This window comes from Epinephelus lanceolatus, chromosome 10, assembly GCF_041903045.1.
Source record: "Epinephelus lanceolatus isolate andai-2023 chromosome 10, ASM4190304v1, whole genome shotgun sequence".
NCBI lineage: Eukaryota > Metazoa > Chordata > Actinopteri > Perciformes > Serranidae > Epinephelus > Epinephelus lanceolatus.
Window position 1 is genome coordinate 18,670,359 of NC_135743.1, and position 16,921 is coordinate 18,687,279.

The 16,921-nt window shown below is 38.9% G+C and overlaps 1 protein-coding gene across 2 annotated transcripts; it reads left to right on the plus strand.

Moving 5' to 3' along the window:
- Positions 1-7,931: 7,931 nt before the first annotated feature.
- Positions 7,932-16,797, plus strand: LOC117266214 (cytochrome P450 4B1-like). Of its 2 annotated transcripts, XR_013492202.1 has the most exons (13): positions 7,932-8,225; positions 9,167-9,311; positions 9,429-9,473; positions 9,562-9,689; positions 9,873-9,997; positions 10,114-10,268; positions 10,394-10,500; positions 12,707-12,897; positions 13,037-13,170; positions 14,295-14,359; positions 14,619-14,701; positions 15,418-16,317; positions 16,461-16,797. XR_013492202.1 is itself a non-coding variant. In XM_033641273.2 (12 exons), exons 1-12 carry the CDS (start codon positions 8,037-8,039, stop codon positions 15,593-15,595), a joined length of 1,545 nt encoding a protein of 514 aa, XP_033497164.2. In that variant the 5' UTR covers positions 7,932-8,036; the 3' UTR covers positions 15,596-16,797. The 2 variants fall into 2 exon arrangements, 1 of the variants encoding a protein (XP_033497164.2); XM_033641273.2 differs by having other exon boundaries at positions 15,418-16,797.
- The last annotated feature ends 124 nt before the right edge of the window (positions 16,798-16,921 follow it).

Consider the following 16,921-nt stretch of genomic DNA (forward strand, 5'->3'; position numbering starts at 1 on the left):
GAAAGTTTGGTGATCTAGTAGGGAGTCGGGATTGTCCGGCATCAGACCCTTTGCACATAAAAGGATCGAATGCAGGTATTGTGTCACTGGAAACGTTTTGATACGACTTGGTACTGGATTAATCAAGTACTGATACCCAGCCCTAGAATTCAGGCAGTCCATATCTGAGCAAATGCAATGCAACATTATTTCATTACAGCTGAAAATGCCGCAGAGGTTTACAAGTCAGAAGTAATTCATTATTTATTTACCCACAAGGATAAAAAGTCACCAGCACAGTTTGTAAAAAGGAAACTTTCTTGATCTCTGATCCCATGAAAAGGCCACTTGAATTGCCAAGAAAACAGCTCAACTTTAGTGGTAACCTCACACTGTGCCTAAGTACAACTTACTACGAGCTACGTAGTAACTACGAGCCTCTTTGTTTATACTAAGACTGATATCTTACACTCTAAAGTCCCCACTACAAGCTCTACCAAAAGGGAGTACTAAGAGGCATCATGGTGGTGTTTTGGTTAAAATGCATACCGTACACTGTGACCGTATGTGATTATGTTTGAGGGCTTTTCTTGCAGGTCACTTCCCCCCTCTCTCTTCATTTCCTGTCACCTCTCTGCCTTTGAATAAAAGCAGAAATACCCCCCAAAGAGTAAGAGTACCATTTCATGGGACCTTTACATTTGCAGTACACTCTGTATAAAGCCATTACATAGGGTACCTGTTCATTACATGTGCTGCCGTCCTACAAAGATACAGTTCCAGTGTCTCAAGTCAACTCAGGGCAAACTAAACATCAGCACTACTGTATAATCTGCAAGTTGCATGCAGATCATCTGTGCACAAAAAGAAGGGGGATCAAAGTGCAAAAAATAATAAAAAGTGAATAAAAACAGCAGCAAATGTTTCAGTCCTTGACTATCATCAGTGCTATTGACATGACTGCTACAGCAGATATAGACACAGACAGATTGCTACCAAGTGTGATGAATCAATCAGCTGGTGCCACTAATTAGATGTGATCAACTCTGAGGAGCAGAGACCTGACTACCAAATCACAATGACCTGTCCAATGAGTATTATACAAATTAGACCGTAAGGTGAATCAGAAAAAGTCTCACAGAAACTGATTTCCGCTCCGACATCTGGGGACTACACGATCTTTACTTCATAAAAAAGATCGATACATGTTCAGCTAATCAGCGGGAGTTCGTAGCTCATAACCCCGCAAGAGTCCTGTGATCGGGGTCGTAATTCGGCACTTGTTCCGTCTGAGCGTATTGATCAGTTCCACCTGAGCGTAATGAGATTTGGTACGCGAGTGGTGGCACGGCCGTCACGTGATCGCGCTACACCAATAAGGTACCCACATTTCGTGTCGCCATGGTTTCATTCAGCAGAGGAAAACAGACCCGGAAGTCCTCAAAAGTGAGCAGAAATGAGCAGAAACAGCGCTATTCACATCGCCGTGTCCATGAAACACGATGAGACAAATAGACAATAAGGTGAACTAAGAAAAAATGTCTTAAAACACATTTGATTCAATACCTGGGCATAACCGACGTATTATTACATTTGCAACATAGCTACGGAAGACGAGAACGGACATGTATTTTTTATTTTTTGTGTGCACTGTTATCTCGTGATAACGACTTATTATTTCGTTATCTCGATATAACAAAGATTGTTTTCCCGTGATAATTGTGAAGTCTGATGATTGCGCACTGGTTAATGTGATCGTCTTGATTTCAGCCTACAAGAGCTGCCGTGGTCCTGCTAGATGCCTGCCACCACTCGCGTACCAAATCTCATTACGCTCAAGCGGAACTCATCAATACGCTCAGACCTAACAAGTGCCGAATTACGACCCCGATCACAGGACTCTTGCGGGGTTATGAGCTACGAACTCCTGCTGATTAGCTGAACGTGTATCGATCTTTTTTATGAAGTAAAGATCGTGTAGTCCCCAGATGTCGGAACGAGATGAAACGAGGTTAGGCCTATGTGTACCACAGATATATTTTATTTTTCATTCACCATGGTCTGGATGAATACTCGACTCTGATTGGCTGCAGGATGTCCGTTAATAACTGTACACCTGCCAAGTAGTTCCGGTGAAACTGCCTGTTAACCGTTCTAAATTAATTCGCTGGCCGCATAATAGTATCAGCCTGTATCTAATTTAAGTAATGGCCGCAGTTAAAGCCTCTGTTTATAATTAATTTGCACCACTGAGTGTTGTCTTCAGCGCCTTATCCTCTGAACACCACGGGAGGGAGACTGGAACACAAGCAACAGGTACTACACTGCCCCCATGACCTCAAGCAATTCTCACCCCACCCGCTCGACAGTAACGTAACATGGCGCGCCGTTTTTTCGTGGAGGTCTTGGGGACGATGACATATCTGGATAGCTAGCTAGTCTTGCCGTTCTGCTGTAAAGTTATATTTATTGTTTGTCAACCGTACGCAACGCAAATGACTTTGAATATAGCTAGCATAAAGTTAGCTTTCTGGCTAATAGCGGTTAAAGGGTTCTATTGCATCAGCAGGGCGGACTAGCAATAAGTTACCCCCATTGCTACGTCGTATCTAAGGTTCGTCCTATTTACTGGAGTAACGTTAATAACGTTTTCATTGCGTAAGAACCTTACGGGGCGGTAGGCCTACGTAAACCCTCAGGTGTTACTCAGGTGGGAAACCGAGTTGTGTCTTGTGAAAAACTTTACATTTTGATTGCAAAAATTATAAAATATGAATAAATACTTTAACTTCTTATTTCTTTGATAAGTGATCATGGTACTAGGTAGAAAATGCCCGTTGAGGTGTCCATTATCACTTTTTAATGGCCGTCACAGAGGCAACCGTCCTTAATGTCGGCTATTAAAAAGAGATAATCCTTACTTATTTTATTTAATCTTTATCTAGAACAATTCGGTATTAGGTCTCGTAGGTATAATGATGTGTCTATTGCTTTCTTAAAAAGCATACACAGACTAAAATCAAAATCAAAACAACAAGGCTATTTATAATAAAATAGCCTATCTATAGACCTATCTATATAAAAAGTAGATAGGTCTACATGTTTAAATAAAAAGAAAACCGTAATACTTGTACATGGTGGAAATAAATATTAATGGCAATATATTTTGAGACCCTTTCAATCGTTCGTAAACCCATATGGTAGCAAAGCCAACTCAAAGAATAACTAATGCAAAACAAGCCTTCCATCTTCGTTAAAACACCTGAAATTATCAGACTTTTTGCATTTGTGTAACAGTTTTCATTTAAACCATATTAATTAAGGTTTGGGATTTTTTGCATTCACATGAATGAATGTAATATTTACCAAATTTTACGATAAGCAACCAAATCAGATATTTCTTTGGAGAGATGTTCAGTAGTTTTAGGTTCTTTAAGACAAATACAACAGGGGTCATCCTCACATTCAAATCTCCTTTTCAGTGTTTTGCCAGCTGGATAATATCTTTTAATAATTTTAGAGTGTACTTCTTTGGCCTTTGGAGAAATTGGCCAGTTTACATATTTTGAGTATCTATCCATGATTGCTAAATTATTATCACTTATTCTGATGTTTGTGTCTTTTGTATAGGCATAAAGAATTTACATTTGAGATTTTAACTAATAGTTTTGTTGTTACACTTCCTGTCACTGGTAAGTATTTGGCCAGTTCATATTTATGGCATGACGGACATGTCTGTACATGTGAGTGAGAGAGGGTGCTTTGTATTAAGAGCACCAGGGGAGGTGGGATTGCTTTACATATTAAGTTGAATTCCCTGTAAGAACACTGTAAATTAAACTTTACCTAAAGGAGTTAAATTTTAAGAAGCAGCCACAGTCATCCATCAGGTCTGTAACAACTATTTTTTAATTGTCATACCAATTTTTATTGAAGTTTTCTTATTGATTGTAATTGCTCTGTTATTCCACAAGGTGGAGCCATGTAAAGTAAAATTATTATCATCCTCATCATCATTGTAAACAACATCCTCCAACAATGCAGAATTTGTCGGTGAAACTTTGACAACTTGGAGGGCAATTTTGTCATTTCGAAGACACAACAAAATTTCAACCCTCCAATGTTCTTTAAATGTTTCTGGGGATTTGAACCCATATTGACTCTGTTTGTGACACAAAGGCTTTTATCCATTTTATTTTGAACACTCCTACCCTTGATCCAAAGTCAAGAGATTTTAGACCTCCCTTAATACATTCTTTTACCAGTTGTGATTTACTAATATGGTACGTTCGTTTCCTGTATGGTACTGTATACTACTTCAGCACCACAGACAGTGTCATGGATTATTCAATACACAGCACAGTTAGGCTATGGACATTTCAGGGATATTATCAATGTTTTTGGATGCTTATCCGCCCCTCAAATTGCCTACTGATCAGATACATTTCTAATCAGAGCACTCACATAAAAATGTATCACTTGCTGAGTGCTTTTTGAGCTGAAGTTCTGAAAGATTTTCTAATAAAATCCACATGGGGGGAGCTTATAAACAGTTGTTTCTACACGTCTCTCCCTGCGGATTTTGTTAAAAACCTTAACATAGGCCTACATGCTTATCACAATATCATCCACTCAATCTCAGTTACAGCAAAATCTCCCCATGTGTCAACCCAAGCTACAGTATACACCTGTGTGTTTCCCTATGTTCCTTGTCAGTTCATTCCTGTGCTCATCCCGTGTTCTTGGTGCCGCTCCCTGCTCCGTTTCCTGCCTGGTGTCTTGTGCTCTGTTTGTTTGTTTTTTTAGGTTTGTTTTTTTGTCAATTGGACTTTCTGCTGTCTGCCTGTTTTGAATGTTTTTCTGGATGTCTGCATTTGGGTACTTCCTGAACTGACTCCTGACAGTACCGACAGACAAGGAACAAAGGTCCTCCATTTAGTCATTCTCCTACACTGTTTCCTCATTTGAACATTAGTTTCTCATTAAAACAATATGCTATCATGTTATAATTTGAAATATTTCACGTTATAACAAAATAAAAGTATATTGTTGTAACAAGAAAAGTTTCTTGTAATAATGTGATAAGTGTGTATGATGTAATAACATGAAAATATCCTGACCCGAAAAGATGCAGAAAAATTGGTCCACGCTTTTGTTACCTCAAGGCTGGATTACTGTAACTCTCTATTATCAGGTAGCTCTAGTAAGTCCTTAAAAACTCTCCAGCTAATTCAGAATGCAGCAGCACGTGTACTAACAGGAACTAAGAAACGAGATCATATTTCTCCTGTTTTAGCTTCTCTGCACTGGCTCCCTGTAAAATCCAGAATTGAATTTAAAATCCTACTGTTAACTTATAAAGCTCTAAATGGTCAAGCTCCGTCATATCTTAGAGAGCTCATAGTGCCATATTATCCCACCAGAACACTGCGCTCTGAGAACGCAGGGTTACTCGTGGTCCCTAAAGTCTCCAAAAGCAGATCAGGAGCCAGAGCCTTCAGCTATCAGGCTCCTCTCCTGTGGAATCATCTTCCTGTTACGGTCCGGGAGGCAGACACCGTCTCCACATTTAAGACTAGACTTAAGACTTTCCTCTTTGATAAAGCTTATAGTTAGGGCTGGCTCAGGCTTGCCCTGTACCAGCCCCTAGTTAGGCTGACTTAGGCCTAGTCTGCCGGAGGACCCCCTATAATACACCGGGCTCCCTCTCTCTCCCTCTCTCTCTCTCTCTCTCTCTTTCTCTCTCTCTCTCTCTCTCTCTCTCTCTCTCTCTCTCACTCTCATCCTATTACTGCATCTTGCTAACTCGGCCATTCTGGATGTCACTAACTCGGCTTCTTCTCCGGAGCCTTTGTGCTCCACTGTCTCTCAGATTAACTCATATCACAGCAGTGCCTGGACAGTGTGACGTGTGTGGTTGTGCTGCTGCCGTGGTCCTGCCAGATGCCTCCTGCTGCTGCTGCCATCATTAGTCATTAGTCATACTTCTACTGTTATTATACACATATGACTATTGTCACACAAGTATACTGTCTGATATTAATACATACTTTCAACATATTGTACCACAGTAGCCAGAACTATAACTATAATATTATTACTTTCATTAATGTTGTTGTAAGCTACTGTCATTACCTGCATCTCTCTCTCTCTCTCTCTCTCTCTCTCTCTCTCTCTCTCTCTCTCTCTCTGTCTCATTGTGTCATATGGATTACTGTTAATTTATTATGCTGATCTGTTCTGTACGACATCTATTGCACGTCTGTCCGTCCTGGAAGAGGGATCCCTCCTCAGTTGCTCTTCCTGAGGTTTCTACCGTTTTTTTTTTTCCCCGTTAAAGGGGGGTTTTTTTTGGGGAGTTTTTCCTTATCCGCTGTGAGGGTCTTAAGGACAGAGGGATGTCGTATGCTGTAAAGCCCTGTGAGGCAAATTGTGATTTGTGATATTGGGCTTTATAAATAAAATTGAATTGAATTGAATTGAAAATAGCTTGTAGAAACTTGAAAAACATCTTAACAAGAAACATGTAATGTTATTACATTATACTTATACTATACTTGTTTTTTTTCTCTGATGTGGCAGCAATATGCTTCCATACATCTGAGATGAGCCAGTCCTGCACAATGCATACCAGTTAGATTTGTGTCTGACTTCATCCCGACATGCTCTGACATCATGCACAAGTGGACAACGATAACCTCACCAGTTTGAGGCGGCCCCAGTTTTTACAGTCAGGTGCTGCAGTTGCTCTCCACCGAATGCAGGACCGACAGCATTACGGGAAATGCCTGGCTCTCACCTAATCTATCAGCTGATTGGTTTAGATGTTGATTTAGCAATATGACGTTTGATATAAACAAGTAGTTTTTGTTGAATTGGAGAGAGCTTGATTTTAACCGTCTGGTATGAAGGTTTATTCTGTTAACATAATACATGTTGTGTGACTTATGGTGACTCTTAGTAGTCAGAGAGATTTACTACATTCAAATTAAGATAAAATAAGATAATCCAATATTTGCCCCACAGCGGGCAAATTTGCAACATTACAGCAGCAAAGGGATAGTGCAAACAGGAAGTATCAGTAGCAAAAAATAAAATACAAAGCAATATGTACGTACGTAAAATAAGTAAACTGTACAAAACAAAGAGCAGTATATCAAGCAAACAGTACAAAAAACACAAAGCAATATAATACGGAAGCATCAAAAATAAGCAGAGTATAATAGAGACAGACTGAATGGCTGATTTGATTTCACATTATTGACCGATGGAAATATAGGTGTTGCACAGTTTAACAATACTGATATTGCACCCAAGTGACTGCTTGTAAGCAGTAAAGAATAGAAGCAAGCTATAATCATAAATAGATTAGCTGAATGGCAGAATTTACATTATTGCACATATCAAGTGTAGACTACAGAGCATAAACCGTAGTTAGTATGTAAACCATTGCTAGCAAGTTTGTTAACACTGGACTGTTTTAATTATTAAGTATTCAGCAACAGCAAGACTTGTGGTATTGGGATGTGAGAATTCTGAAAACAGCTGTACACATGTGAAGCCCTGACTACATCTGACTATGTCTATCTATCTTTCCTCTGTGTTTAACTGTTGGTTTAATGTTCTTAATGTATTTATGTGGTCTATTTGAGGGTGACAGGTCTGCTCAGCTGATTTATGTACAACAGCAAACTGATATGAAGCTGATGTACCATGAGAGTTCATGTGAAATGGAGGTTCAAACATCAACAGAAAGAACAGGTCGTCTTTTTAGGATTTTAATGGGCTACTCTTTCATAATTAAAACATTTGGAGACTGGAACAAACTGATACATGGGTCTGATAACATTTTTATAAATCGGAATCACATCAAACAGGATGTGAGCGTTTCGGGTTCTGGAAACTGATTTGACCGTGTGTTTTTGTCACCACCCCTTGATACTGCAGCCTTATCCCGTCCACTGTTCAGACGAGGTGCAGTTCATCTCCAACGAGCCTGAAGTCACCTTCAGTTGCGTTCAGAGTTTTGACTCCAGCGACGCACAGACTCACCTGAGATGGATTCAGCTGAGGCTTTGTTGAATCAGCTGGGCTGGCATCATATGCATCACTTGTTTGCTCTAATCTGTCTTGTTGCTGTCATCTATAAAGTAACCATCTTGTACCTCCAAAGAAGACATGCGCTTCGAGGCACTGAAGATTTTCCAGGACCACCGACACACTGGCTTTTTGGACATTTTAACTCGGTAATTCATTCACCAATGCTCAGTAATGTGCAACTTTGTGTAACTGTTATATAACAGTAATAATAACTTTATTTTTATAGCACCTTTCAAAACAAAATTACAAAGCTAACAGTAATAGAATATATTTCAGCACACTATGTTAGATCTATGTAGTCTTTCAATGTTTTTTTGTCAGAGTATAAGAGTATTTACTCTTTGTAAAATTATATTTTCACAGGCCGAAATGATTGATATATGGGATTTAGGTGTCTCCCCAGTCTTTATTTCAGCGGTACCTTTCAGCTCAATGTGGTTATCATATGCTCCATGTAGCCTATAGGCTTATGTGGGCTACTGAGTTTGTTCGTTTGTTCGTTTTGCAGAAAAAAAGTCAATAACAACTTGAGAGGTTTTTTTTAAGTTAAATAGATGAACTGTACATTTTGAAAATATTCCCAGGGGTTAAAATGTTGGCCTTTTTAAAGTTGATGCGTTTCTTACATGGCATATTGAGTTAGCTTTACAGTCTGTATCTCTTTAACAGATTTAAAATTCAGAGTGACTTTACAGTGGGCCTTATTTATTGAGGAAAAGCCTTTGCCCTTGAGTCAAAAATTGACTTACATGCTGACCTTGAATGAAATCTGAGGAACTGTCAGATCAGTCCACTTTGATGTTGAAAGTGATGTCTCTTTTTGGTTCCATTGATGCTTCCAGCACTTTATCAAAGTTTAAGCCAGTTGGAGTCGTAGTCATTCTGCATTTTCTAAGTGCTGTACAGTGAAAACAAATAATAAAATAAATACTAATGATCTAGTGATCTCTACTTTTACTTAACTAGATGATTTAAGTAATACTGCACTCGTGCAGTTAGTAAACATCAGTTCAGTTGATAACAAATTGTCTTCCCCAGCTACAGGAATGAAACGTGGTTGACCTAACCATGTTTTAATTAATTTCAGCTTAAACGAAATGAGACAGAATTGGTCCAGTTTGTGGAATGGGGAAGGCAGTACTCTTACGCGTTCCCAGTGTGGTTTGGTCCCTTTGTTTGTTTCCTCAACATTCAACATCCAGACTATGTGAAAACCACAATGGCAACAACAGGTGTGTGAGCAATTGTAGTCAAATCAGTGCTTTTTATAATCTCCTGCAGGAACATTGGCTCCATTTTTACGACCACAAGTCAATGTAACAGATTTTTTTTTGTTTGTTTCAAATCAGAGCAAAAAACTGATTTGATATATAGGTTTGTGACGTCTTGGATTGGTAAGACTGATTTGACCTTCTCCTACAACATATTTTGTCTTATTACAGAGATGTTTTACTGACTGACACACATACTGTCTGTCTTCAGGTAAAGGTTTATTGGTGTCAAAGGGTCAAAAGTGGTTTCGGAACAGAAGGCTCTTGACCCCAGGTTTCCATTATGATGTTTTGAAACCATACACTAACCTGATGGCAGACTGTGCTGAAAGAATGTTGGTATGTATGTGACAGTTTAGACATGTGAATCACAATTACAGTGAATTATCAAAAACCATAATGGTGAAGTAATGTTAAGAACAAAAAGGCTTTTAGGCCGTCTAGATGACAAACTTTGTGTCAAAGTTGATTGAGTTTTTCCATCTCCTGCAGAGATGTCACCTCTGTTCTCTCTGTTGTCAGGACAAATGGGAAAGTTATGCAAACACTGGCGAGTCCTTTGAATTGTTCGAACATGTGAGCCTTATGACACTGGACACCATCTTAAAGTGTGCTTTCAGCTACAGCAGCAACTGTCAGAATGAGAGGTGAGTCTATACAATTTTTTTCAGATCTGTGTTTTTTAGTAGTTTAAAGCTTCAGCTGTCTGAATTATGAGTGTGGGAAACTAAGTTTTCAATGTTTGCCTATGTTCTCATTTCAGTGGAAGTAATGCATACATCAAGGCAGTTTATGAGCTCAGTGATCTGATTAACCTGCGGTTCAGGATATTTCCATACCACAATGACCTGATTTTCTACCTCAGCCCACATGGTTTCAGATACAGAAAAGCATGTAGAGTGGCTCATGATCATACAGGTAAGATCTTCACACATACTTTGATTAATGACAATATGAAACTATTGCTACTATCAGTTAAACTGAATTTGATCAGTGTGCATTATACACTAAACTATGGGTATGGTTGATCTTGTCTTTTGAAGAGGCGGTCATAAGAAAGAGGAAAGAAGAACTAAAGGAGGAGAAGGAGCTGGAACGCATACAGACCAAAAGGAACTTGGACTTTCTGGACATCCTTCTCTTCGCAAGAGTATGTTGTGTGATTTCAGATTCAGTTTACTGATTTATGAAGTTAGACATTCTCACTTTTGCTCATTGTTGTGACAATGGTAACAAGTCACAAACATTTAAGGCCCGGGCACACCAAACCGACAACAAAGAACTTGGCCGAGTGCTCTGTTGTGTTCTGTCACCTGTGTCTCAGCCAGAAAGTTGCACCTGAACAAACTGCAGAGACTACAGCCAACAGCCAACTAGGGCATTGGTTCTGCACCTGTATAAGAGGTAATAGCTCTTCAAAGCAGCATGCAGTGGTGGTCTGTATTCATCATTCAAAAAGGGAAACCAGAAGACCATCAGGATGGATTCAAGAAGCTAATTAGCCAGTTAGTATATTAACAACACAACGTAATGTTAAAAAACACAAAGGACATTTACTGAGCGCAAGCTGATTATAACATGAGCTATCGCAAATCATTTCTGCTGAAGAGCTCAATGATTAAGAAAAATAATCTCACTTTGTTTTTCTTCTCATGCACTGAGATAAACTGCCAGCAGAGTAATTTAATTCACCAACGGGCTCTGACATCTCTGTCACCAATTCAGTATGCTGAATCATCCCATAAAACCCAACGAGGGCCGACAGTGTGGGACACACTGCAAAAACCAGAGTGACAGACACTTACCGACGGCCCAACATTGACCAAAGGCCGGCCATTGTGTTTAGTGTGCCAGGGCCTTTCAGTGAATAGACTGCAGTTGTGTACAAACTGTCCAAACATAAAGTGAAAAAGTCCTTTATAGAAAAAATAACTTAAAAGTAGCAAGAATAACAGTAATAAGACATTTAAAGCATAAACAGCCTTCAGGTAGCAGCAGTCAAACAGCAAACAGGTATACAGCCATCAAGGCATTCAGCACTTTGAGTTCAAAGTAACTGTGCAGCCAGGGTTTGAAACAGCACACTATACATATGACAATAAGGACAACCACACAAACATGTATGATAAAGACAGTAAATACAATGACATTATAAACGTTTATATAAAAAAAAGATTAAAAGGAGATAATCTGGCGTAATGTCCAAGAGATACTCTTGAGCAGCAACCTTCTTTTTATATAAATAAGACAAGACAGGAAAATGTTGGCTACAAAGCTTCTGCTTTCTGTAAACATCCTTATGATTCATGTAGTGTTCCACCAGCTTGATATTCTTTTGTTAAATATCATTCACTGTGGAGGTAGAATAAGACTTCAATGACCTAAGATGAACTTGTCTTAAGGTGCATCATTAACTAGAGAAGTGCCTTTAGCACCATGACCTTAAGTCATTCCAGGCTATCAGTAGACTGACCATAGGCATGTTTCCATCTACATGTTGGTAAACTTTCAGAAACTGTAACTTATTTCCATCAACTATTGTTCTGCAGTTATTCATGGTAAGACACAATAAGTTACCCAATAACATCTGTGTAACTCAGGTGTTGGTCAATGCTGATTCCTACAAAAAAATACATAATGATAAGTTAATGAATCTCCTCTGTTCAGACACACTTGAGTGCCTAACTTCACCTTTGACTTGGTGAGGGAGTGGACCTGCTATATATGGACACTTACCTGACAGCCATTGGACCCCATTTAAATTATCTACAGTGCATGGTGCAAGTGCATTCAGATTGCATCCAGCTCCACTCTTGCTAGGTAAAAGGCACATAATCTGGGCACAAAGTAAGGTGCAAGGGGCCAAGGGGTTGTGTTTAATCTCTTAGTTAATCATAGGTTTGGGGTAACATGATTTCAAACAATCAGTGTCATCTCCAATTCCCTGCAGGTGTTCCTGCACCTGGTGCACTGCTATTTGCAGAGTAATGCAGTCAGAGCAGTAATGTTACTGTAGCAGACAGATTTAAGCAATAAAACTCAAAACTGTAGTTATGAACTTGACAAACAGAACCAAACTTTAAGCTTCTGAAATAATCAATGAAGTCACACTGCTCCACGCAGTGCCTCTCTTAATGGGGAGTTGGAAAGCAGCTCTGCAGCTCCACCCTCTGTTATGTTTAGACTTTAGTGAATGTAATTAATATTTCCCTGATTAATGATGTATCATTTCACCTACCCTCAACTTATCCGTGCACCCCTATGTGTGTAACAAGCAGAGTTTACTCATATTTTGAACCAGCCTATGTATTTTGTATTTTGCTTTTTTCTATTTATGTCTTATTTATCATCTTCAGGATGAGAACCAGCAGGGTTTATCAGATGATGACATACGAGCAGAAGTGGACACCTTCATGTTTGAGGGCCATGACACCACAGCCAGTGGCCTGTCTTTCATCCTCTACTGTCTGGCCTGCCACCCAGAACACCAGAAGATGTGCAGGGAGGAGATCATTCAAGCCTTGGATGGCAAGGACACCATGGAGTGGTAATTTACCTGTTGAAACCCAAGGTGCAATGCAAGTCAGTGTCGTTCTGTATCACAACAGCTGGATTAGGTGAGCTTTAAGCTTGAACCTTTTTTCCTGAGAATATTTACAAGTAATTTGGATTTGTCTTGTTTTAAGGGAGGATCTCAGTAAGATTCCATACACCACAATGTGCATAAAAGAATCCCTTCGCCTTTACCCTCCTGTACCAGGAATATCCAGACAGACCACGAAAGCAGTGACCTTTTCTGATGGAAGGACTATACCAAAAGGTTTGTTCTTAATGTTTTTGGAAAGTTTATTTAGATAAGACAGTACGGAAGTGTATTGCATTCACTTGACAAATTAAAAAAAAGCCCTGTTTTTCTGAGTAATTTTTTCTGTTTTTTGGAGTAATTTATTTATTTTTCTGTTTTTCGGAGTAATTTTTTCCTTGTTTTTCGGAGTAATATTTTCTGTTTTTCTGAGTAATTTTTTCCCTGTTTTTCGTGGTAATTTTTTCTGTTTTTCGTGGTAATTTTTTTTCCTGAACGAGGAGACGAGATGCTTCAAAATCTCGCAAGAAGGTCCCACCTGGCACCTGCATGCAAGTGACCCCTGCAACCATGGTGACTCCTGCTCATGGGTGTATTTTGCATCCTGCTCCTAGACAATTTCAACTACGGGATCAATAAGGGTAAGGCACGTAATTAGTTCAGGAAAAAAAATACCCCGAAAAACAGAAAAAAAAATTACTTAGAAAAACAGAAAATAATACACCATAAAACAGAAAAATAAATAAATTACTCCGAAAAACAGAAAAAAATATTCAGAAAAACAGGGCTTTTTTTTATTTGTCAAGTGAATGCAATATGCTTGCGTAAGACAGCATACTGCTGAGTATATAGTAAACTTTACCCCATAGATAGATAGGTAGATAGATTTGGAGATGCAGAGATTAAAGTAGTTGGACAGATATTTGGAGACCTCATTATAAAAAAATGTAAGTGAAAGTCCCAACTGGATTTTTATGACCCTTTTATTGATAGGAAGCCAGTTCAGTTGTAAAAAATTAGCTAACTCAAGATGGGTACAAAGAGGGAACTTTAACCCAACCCTGATTAACTTGTTTTGAATGACTAGGGAGATTCTTTACCAGACTGTGCGCAACCAATGTGAAGTAAGAATTCAAACACTCAAAGCCAGGTTGATCCGGCCTAAGTTTTGTTTTGCCAAGTCAGTCCTGCACAACACATATAAACCCTTTAACCTACATGGTTTTAATGGTAGTAGTATCTTTACAATACTGTGTCACATACTGACGTTTATTAAATGTTGGTCTGTTTCTATGTATCCACCTTGTTGTACAGTCACTGCACAATTCAGACCCATATGCATTTTTTTCTCTCATTTTTAGGTTCCAATATTTCAATACATTTGTTTGGGATTCACAGAAATGCAACTGTCTGGGAAAACCCTGATGTAAGTCAAGATGTTTTTATTCGAAGCAGATGTTTTTGATATGAAAGCTCACCTGTCACCCACTCACTACATGGTGTACATGATTAATAGAATCAAAGATTAACCTTCCTCAGGTACAGCAACATGTTCCTGGGTCAGTGTCGGTGCATGTTCAATGATGCAAAAGTAGTCAGAAACCAAAAGATCCTATTAAACATTGGGGTCTTAAGAAAATGTGGGATTTACTGGCATTTGTTTTTTCTATCTTGTGTTAATACAGGTCTTTGACCCACTGCGTTTCCTACCAGAGAATGCTTCCAAGAGGTCGCCTCATGCATTCATTCCCTTCTCTGCAGGGCCAAGGTTTGTCCTCACCTGACATCGTGTGACAGGCTCACTAAGATCTAGAGAGGGAGGTTCAAAGTCTACAGCTACTCACCATCAATAGCAAACCTACCAATTTGAGTTGCATCAGCAGAGTGGTGCTGTACCTGTAGGCTTATCTGCCTGTACTTGTTGACTTTGGGGAAGTAATCAAGAGTTTGGTTGTAATATTAGTTTAATCAGCATCTACATGGCCCTGAAGCCACGCCCACGCTGCTGTCATCATTTTTATGATGTTGTCATTCCAAAAAAAATCCTTGCATAAAATCCTCAATTAGAATTAAGTAATTAATTGGATTAAATTAACTTCACTTTTGCACTGGAATCTAATTCTACAAATAATATAATAGTAATAATATTAGTGTAGCCTAATCTTTAGCTGCAAAAAGATTCCAAGTTTAAACTTAATGATGAATGGAGCTTCAGACCATTTGGTACAGACCTAGTTACTGCAGGACTATCACTGTATCTTTTTGTCCAACTTAATGTCAGTCCACATTCAACAACAATAATAATTATGGTACTGACTGTTGATTTGATTTTTTTAATCATAAAACAACTCTTGTTTTTTCCTTCTGAGTTTAGACGATGAGATATCGCAACTCTAACATGCTGCTGTCTTCTAATTTTATTGCTTAAAAGCATTGTCTTAATCATCATATACCTCACACACTTTTGCTGTTTTCCTCCCTCAGAAATTGCATCGGGCAGAACTTTGCCATGAATGAGCTGAAAGTGGCGACAGCCCTGACACTGAGGAGGTACCATCTGATCGAGGACCCCACCCAGAAACCCAAGATTATACCAAGACTGGTGCTTCGCTCACTCAATGGCGTCTACATCAAAATCAAATCTGTAGACCCACAAGAGTAAAGGGAAATTTCTGTAGGAAATGCTATAAACCTGGAAAATACATTAATCAGTAAAATAACTTTGTGAAGAGTTAAAATATTTTCATTTCTAATATCCTTAAAAAAACCATAACACTATAAAATCTCATACAGGTAATTAAGAAAAGATCAACTGTGCAGTGTTTTATTTAGTAGCTGAATATGTTTTTGGAGAAATTAGTTGCTAAAAATAAGTTGTACTTGTATTTTAGGATCATTTTGTCCCCTCAGGGTTCCAAATCTGTCTGTGGGTCATAACGAGGAGAGACCTGTGATTAAATGGGGTGAAAGTATTGGAGGTAATAAGCCATGATTGTTGCAGCTTTTAATTTATCTACTTATAATATTGCCTTCTTTCTGATCCCACCCAATGTCCAAGTGCGCCACAGGTGCACCAAGGTTGCCTGATTGTGGAATTACCAAAGGTGTATTTGGCACACTCCAGACACATTTGGCAGCGTGCATTTGACTGTGATCTGGCCACACCACTTGGTTCACCACAGTGTCTTCTGGTGCGCACAGAAAGTGGAGGGGACACTGACCCCCTTTACTGGCCCCAGTGGTGTTATTATGGATATCTACACTGGATGTTGTCCACCACTCAGCCCTGAGGTTCCTAACATATGATTCCTACAGCACCCATCACTGTCACCTTTACCAAAAGGTTGGCTGGACACATTTGGCTGTGAGGCAGGAACAGCATTGGTATTTGTTCATTTATAAAGCTTTGATATATTGCATTCCTTTTAACCCTGGCCTCCCATAATCTTGATACTCATTCACACAATAGATTGTTGTTTCACACTGCCGAAATCAGAACTTAACAGAAGAATGTCATTCTCTTACAGTGCTCCTTATACATGGAATCATCTGCAAAAGACCTTAGACTTGGACACTGCCACCCTTATGGCTGATTAAATGCCTTATTTCTGACCTTGTTTTAATTGAGTGTCAATGTTTTCAACTATACATCTACACCTTAACATATTTATCACCCTGTATTTTTACGTTAAGCAATTATTTATTGTTTTGAATGATTTCATTTCTGTTTTAGCTGGTATGCACAATGGTTCTTTGTTTGCTTAGTGATTGTTAATGTCTTTGTTAATGCTCAGCATCATTGAAAATGAGGGTCTCTCTCAATTGATTTTTTCCGAGTCATAAATAAAGGTTTGAATGAATGAATGAATAAGTATTTGGGTGCATTTTTTCAACCCCCAACTCAAATCCTATACTGAATACTTAACACACTATCATCCACGATGAACCCAAGCATGAAGACCATAATCAAATCACATAAATAGTATAC

What these genes read in the sequence shown, in the direction of transcription:
- LOC117266214 (XM_033641273.2), top strand. Translation starts at nt 8,037, where the DNA reads ATGGATTCAGCTGAGGCTTTGTTGAATCAGCTGGGCTGGCATCATATG. An exon ending in ACTGTGCTGAAAGAATGTTG is followed by an intron (nt 9,690 to 9,872) that starts GTATGTATGTGA and finishes CTCTGTTGTCAG; the next exon opens with GACAAATGGGAAAGTTATGC. An exon ending in AGCAACTGTCAGAATGAGAG is followed by an intron (nt 9,998 to 10,113) that starts GTGAGTCTATAC and finishes TTCTCATTTCAG; the next exon opens with TGGAAGTAATGCATACATCA.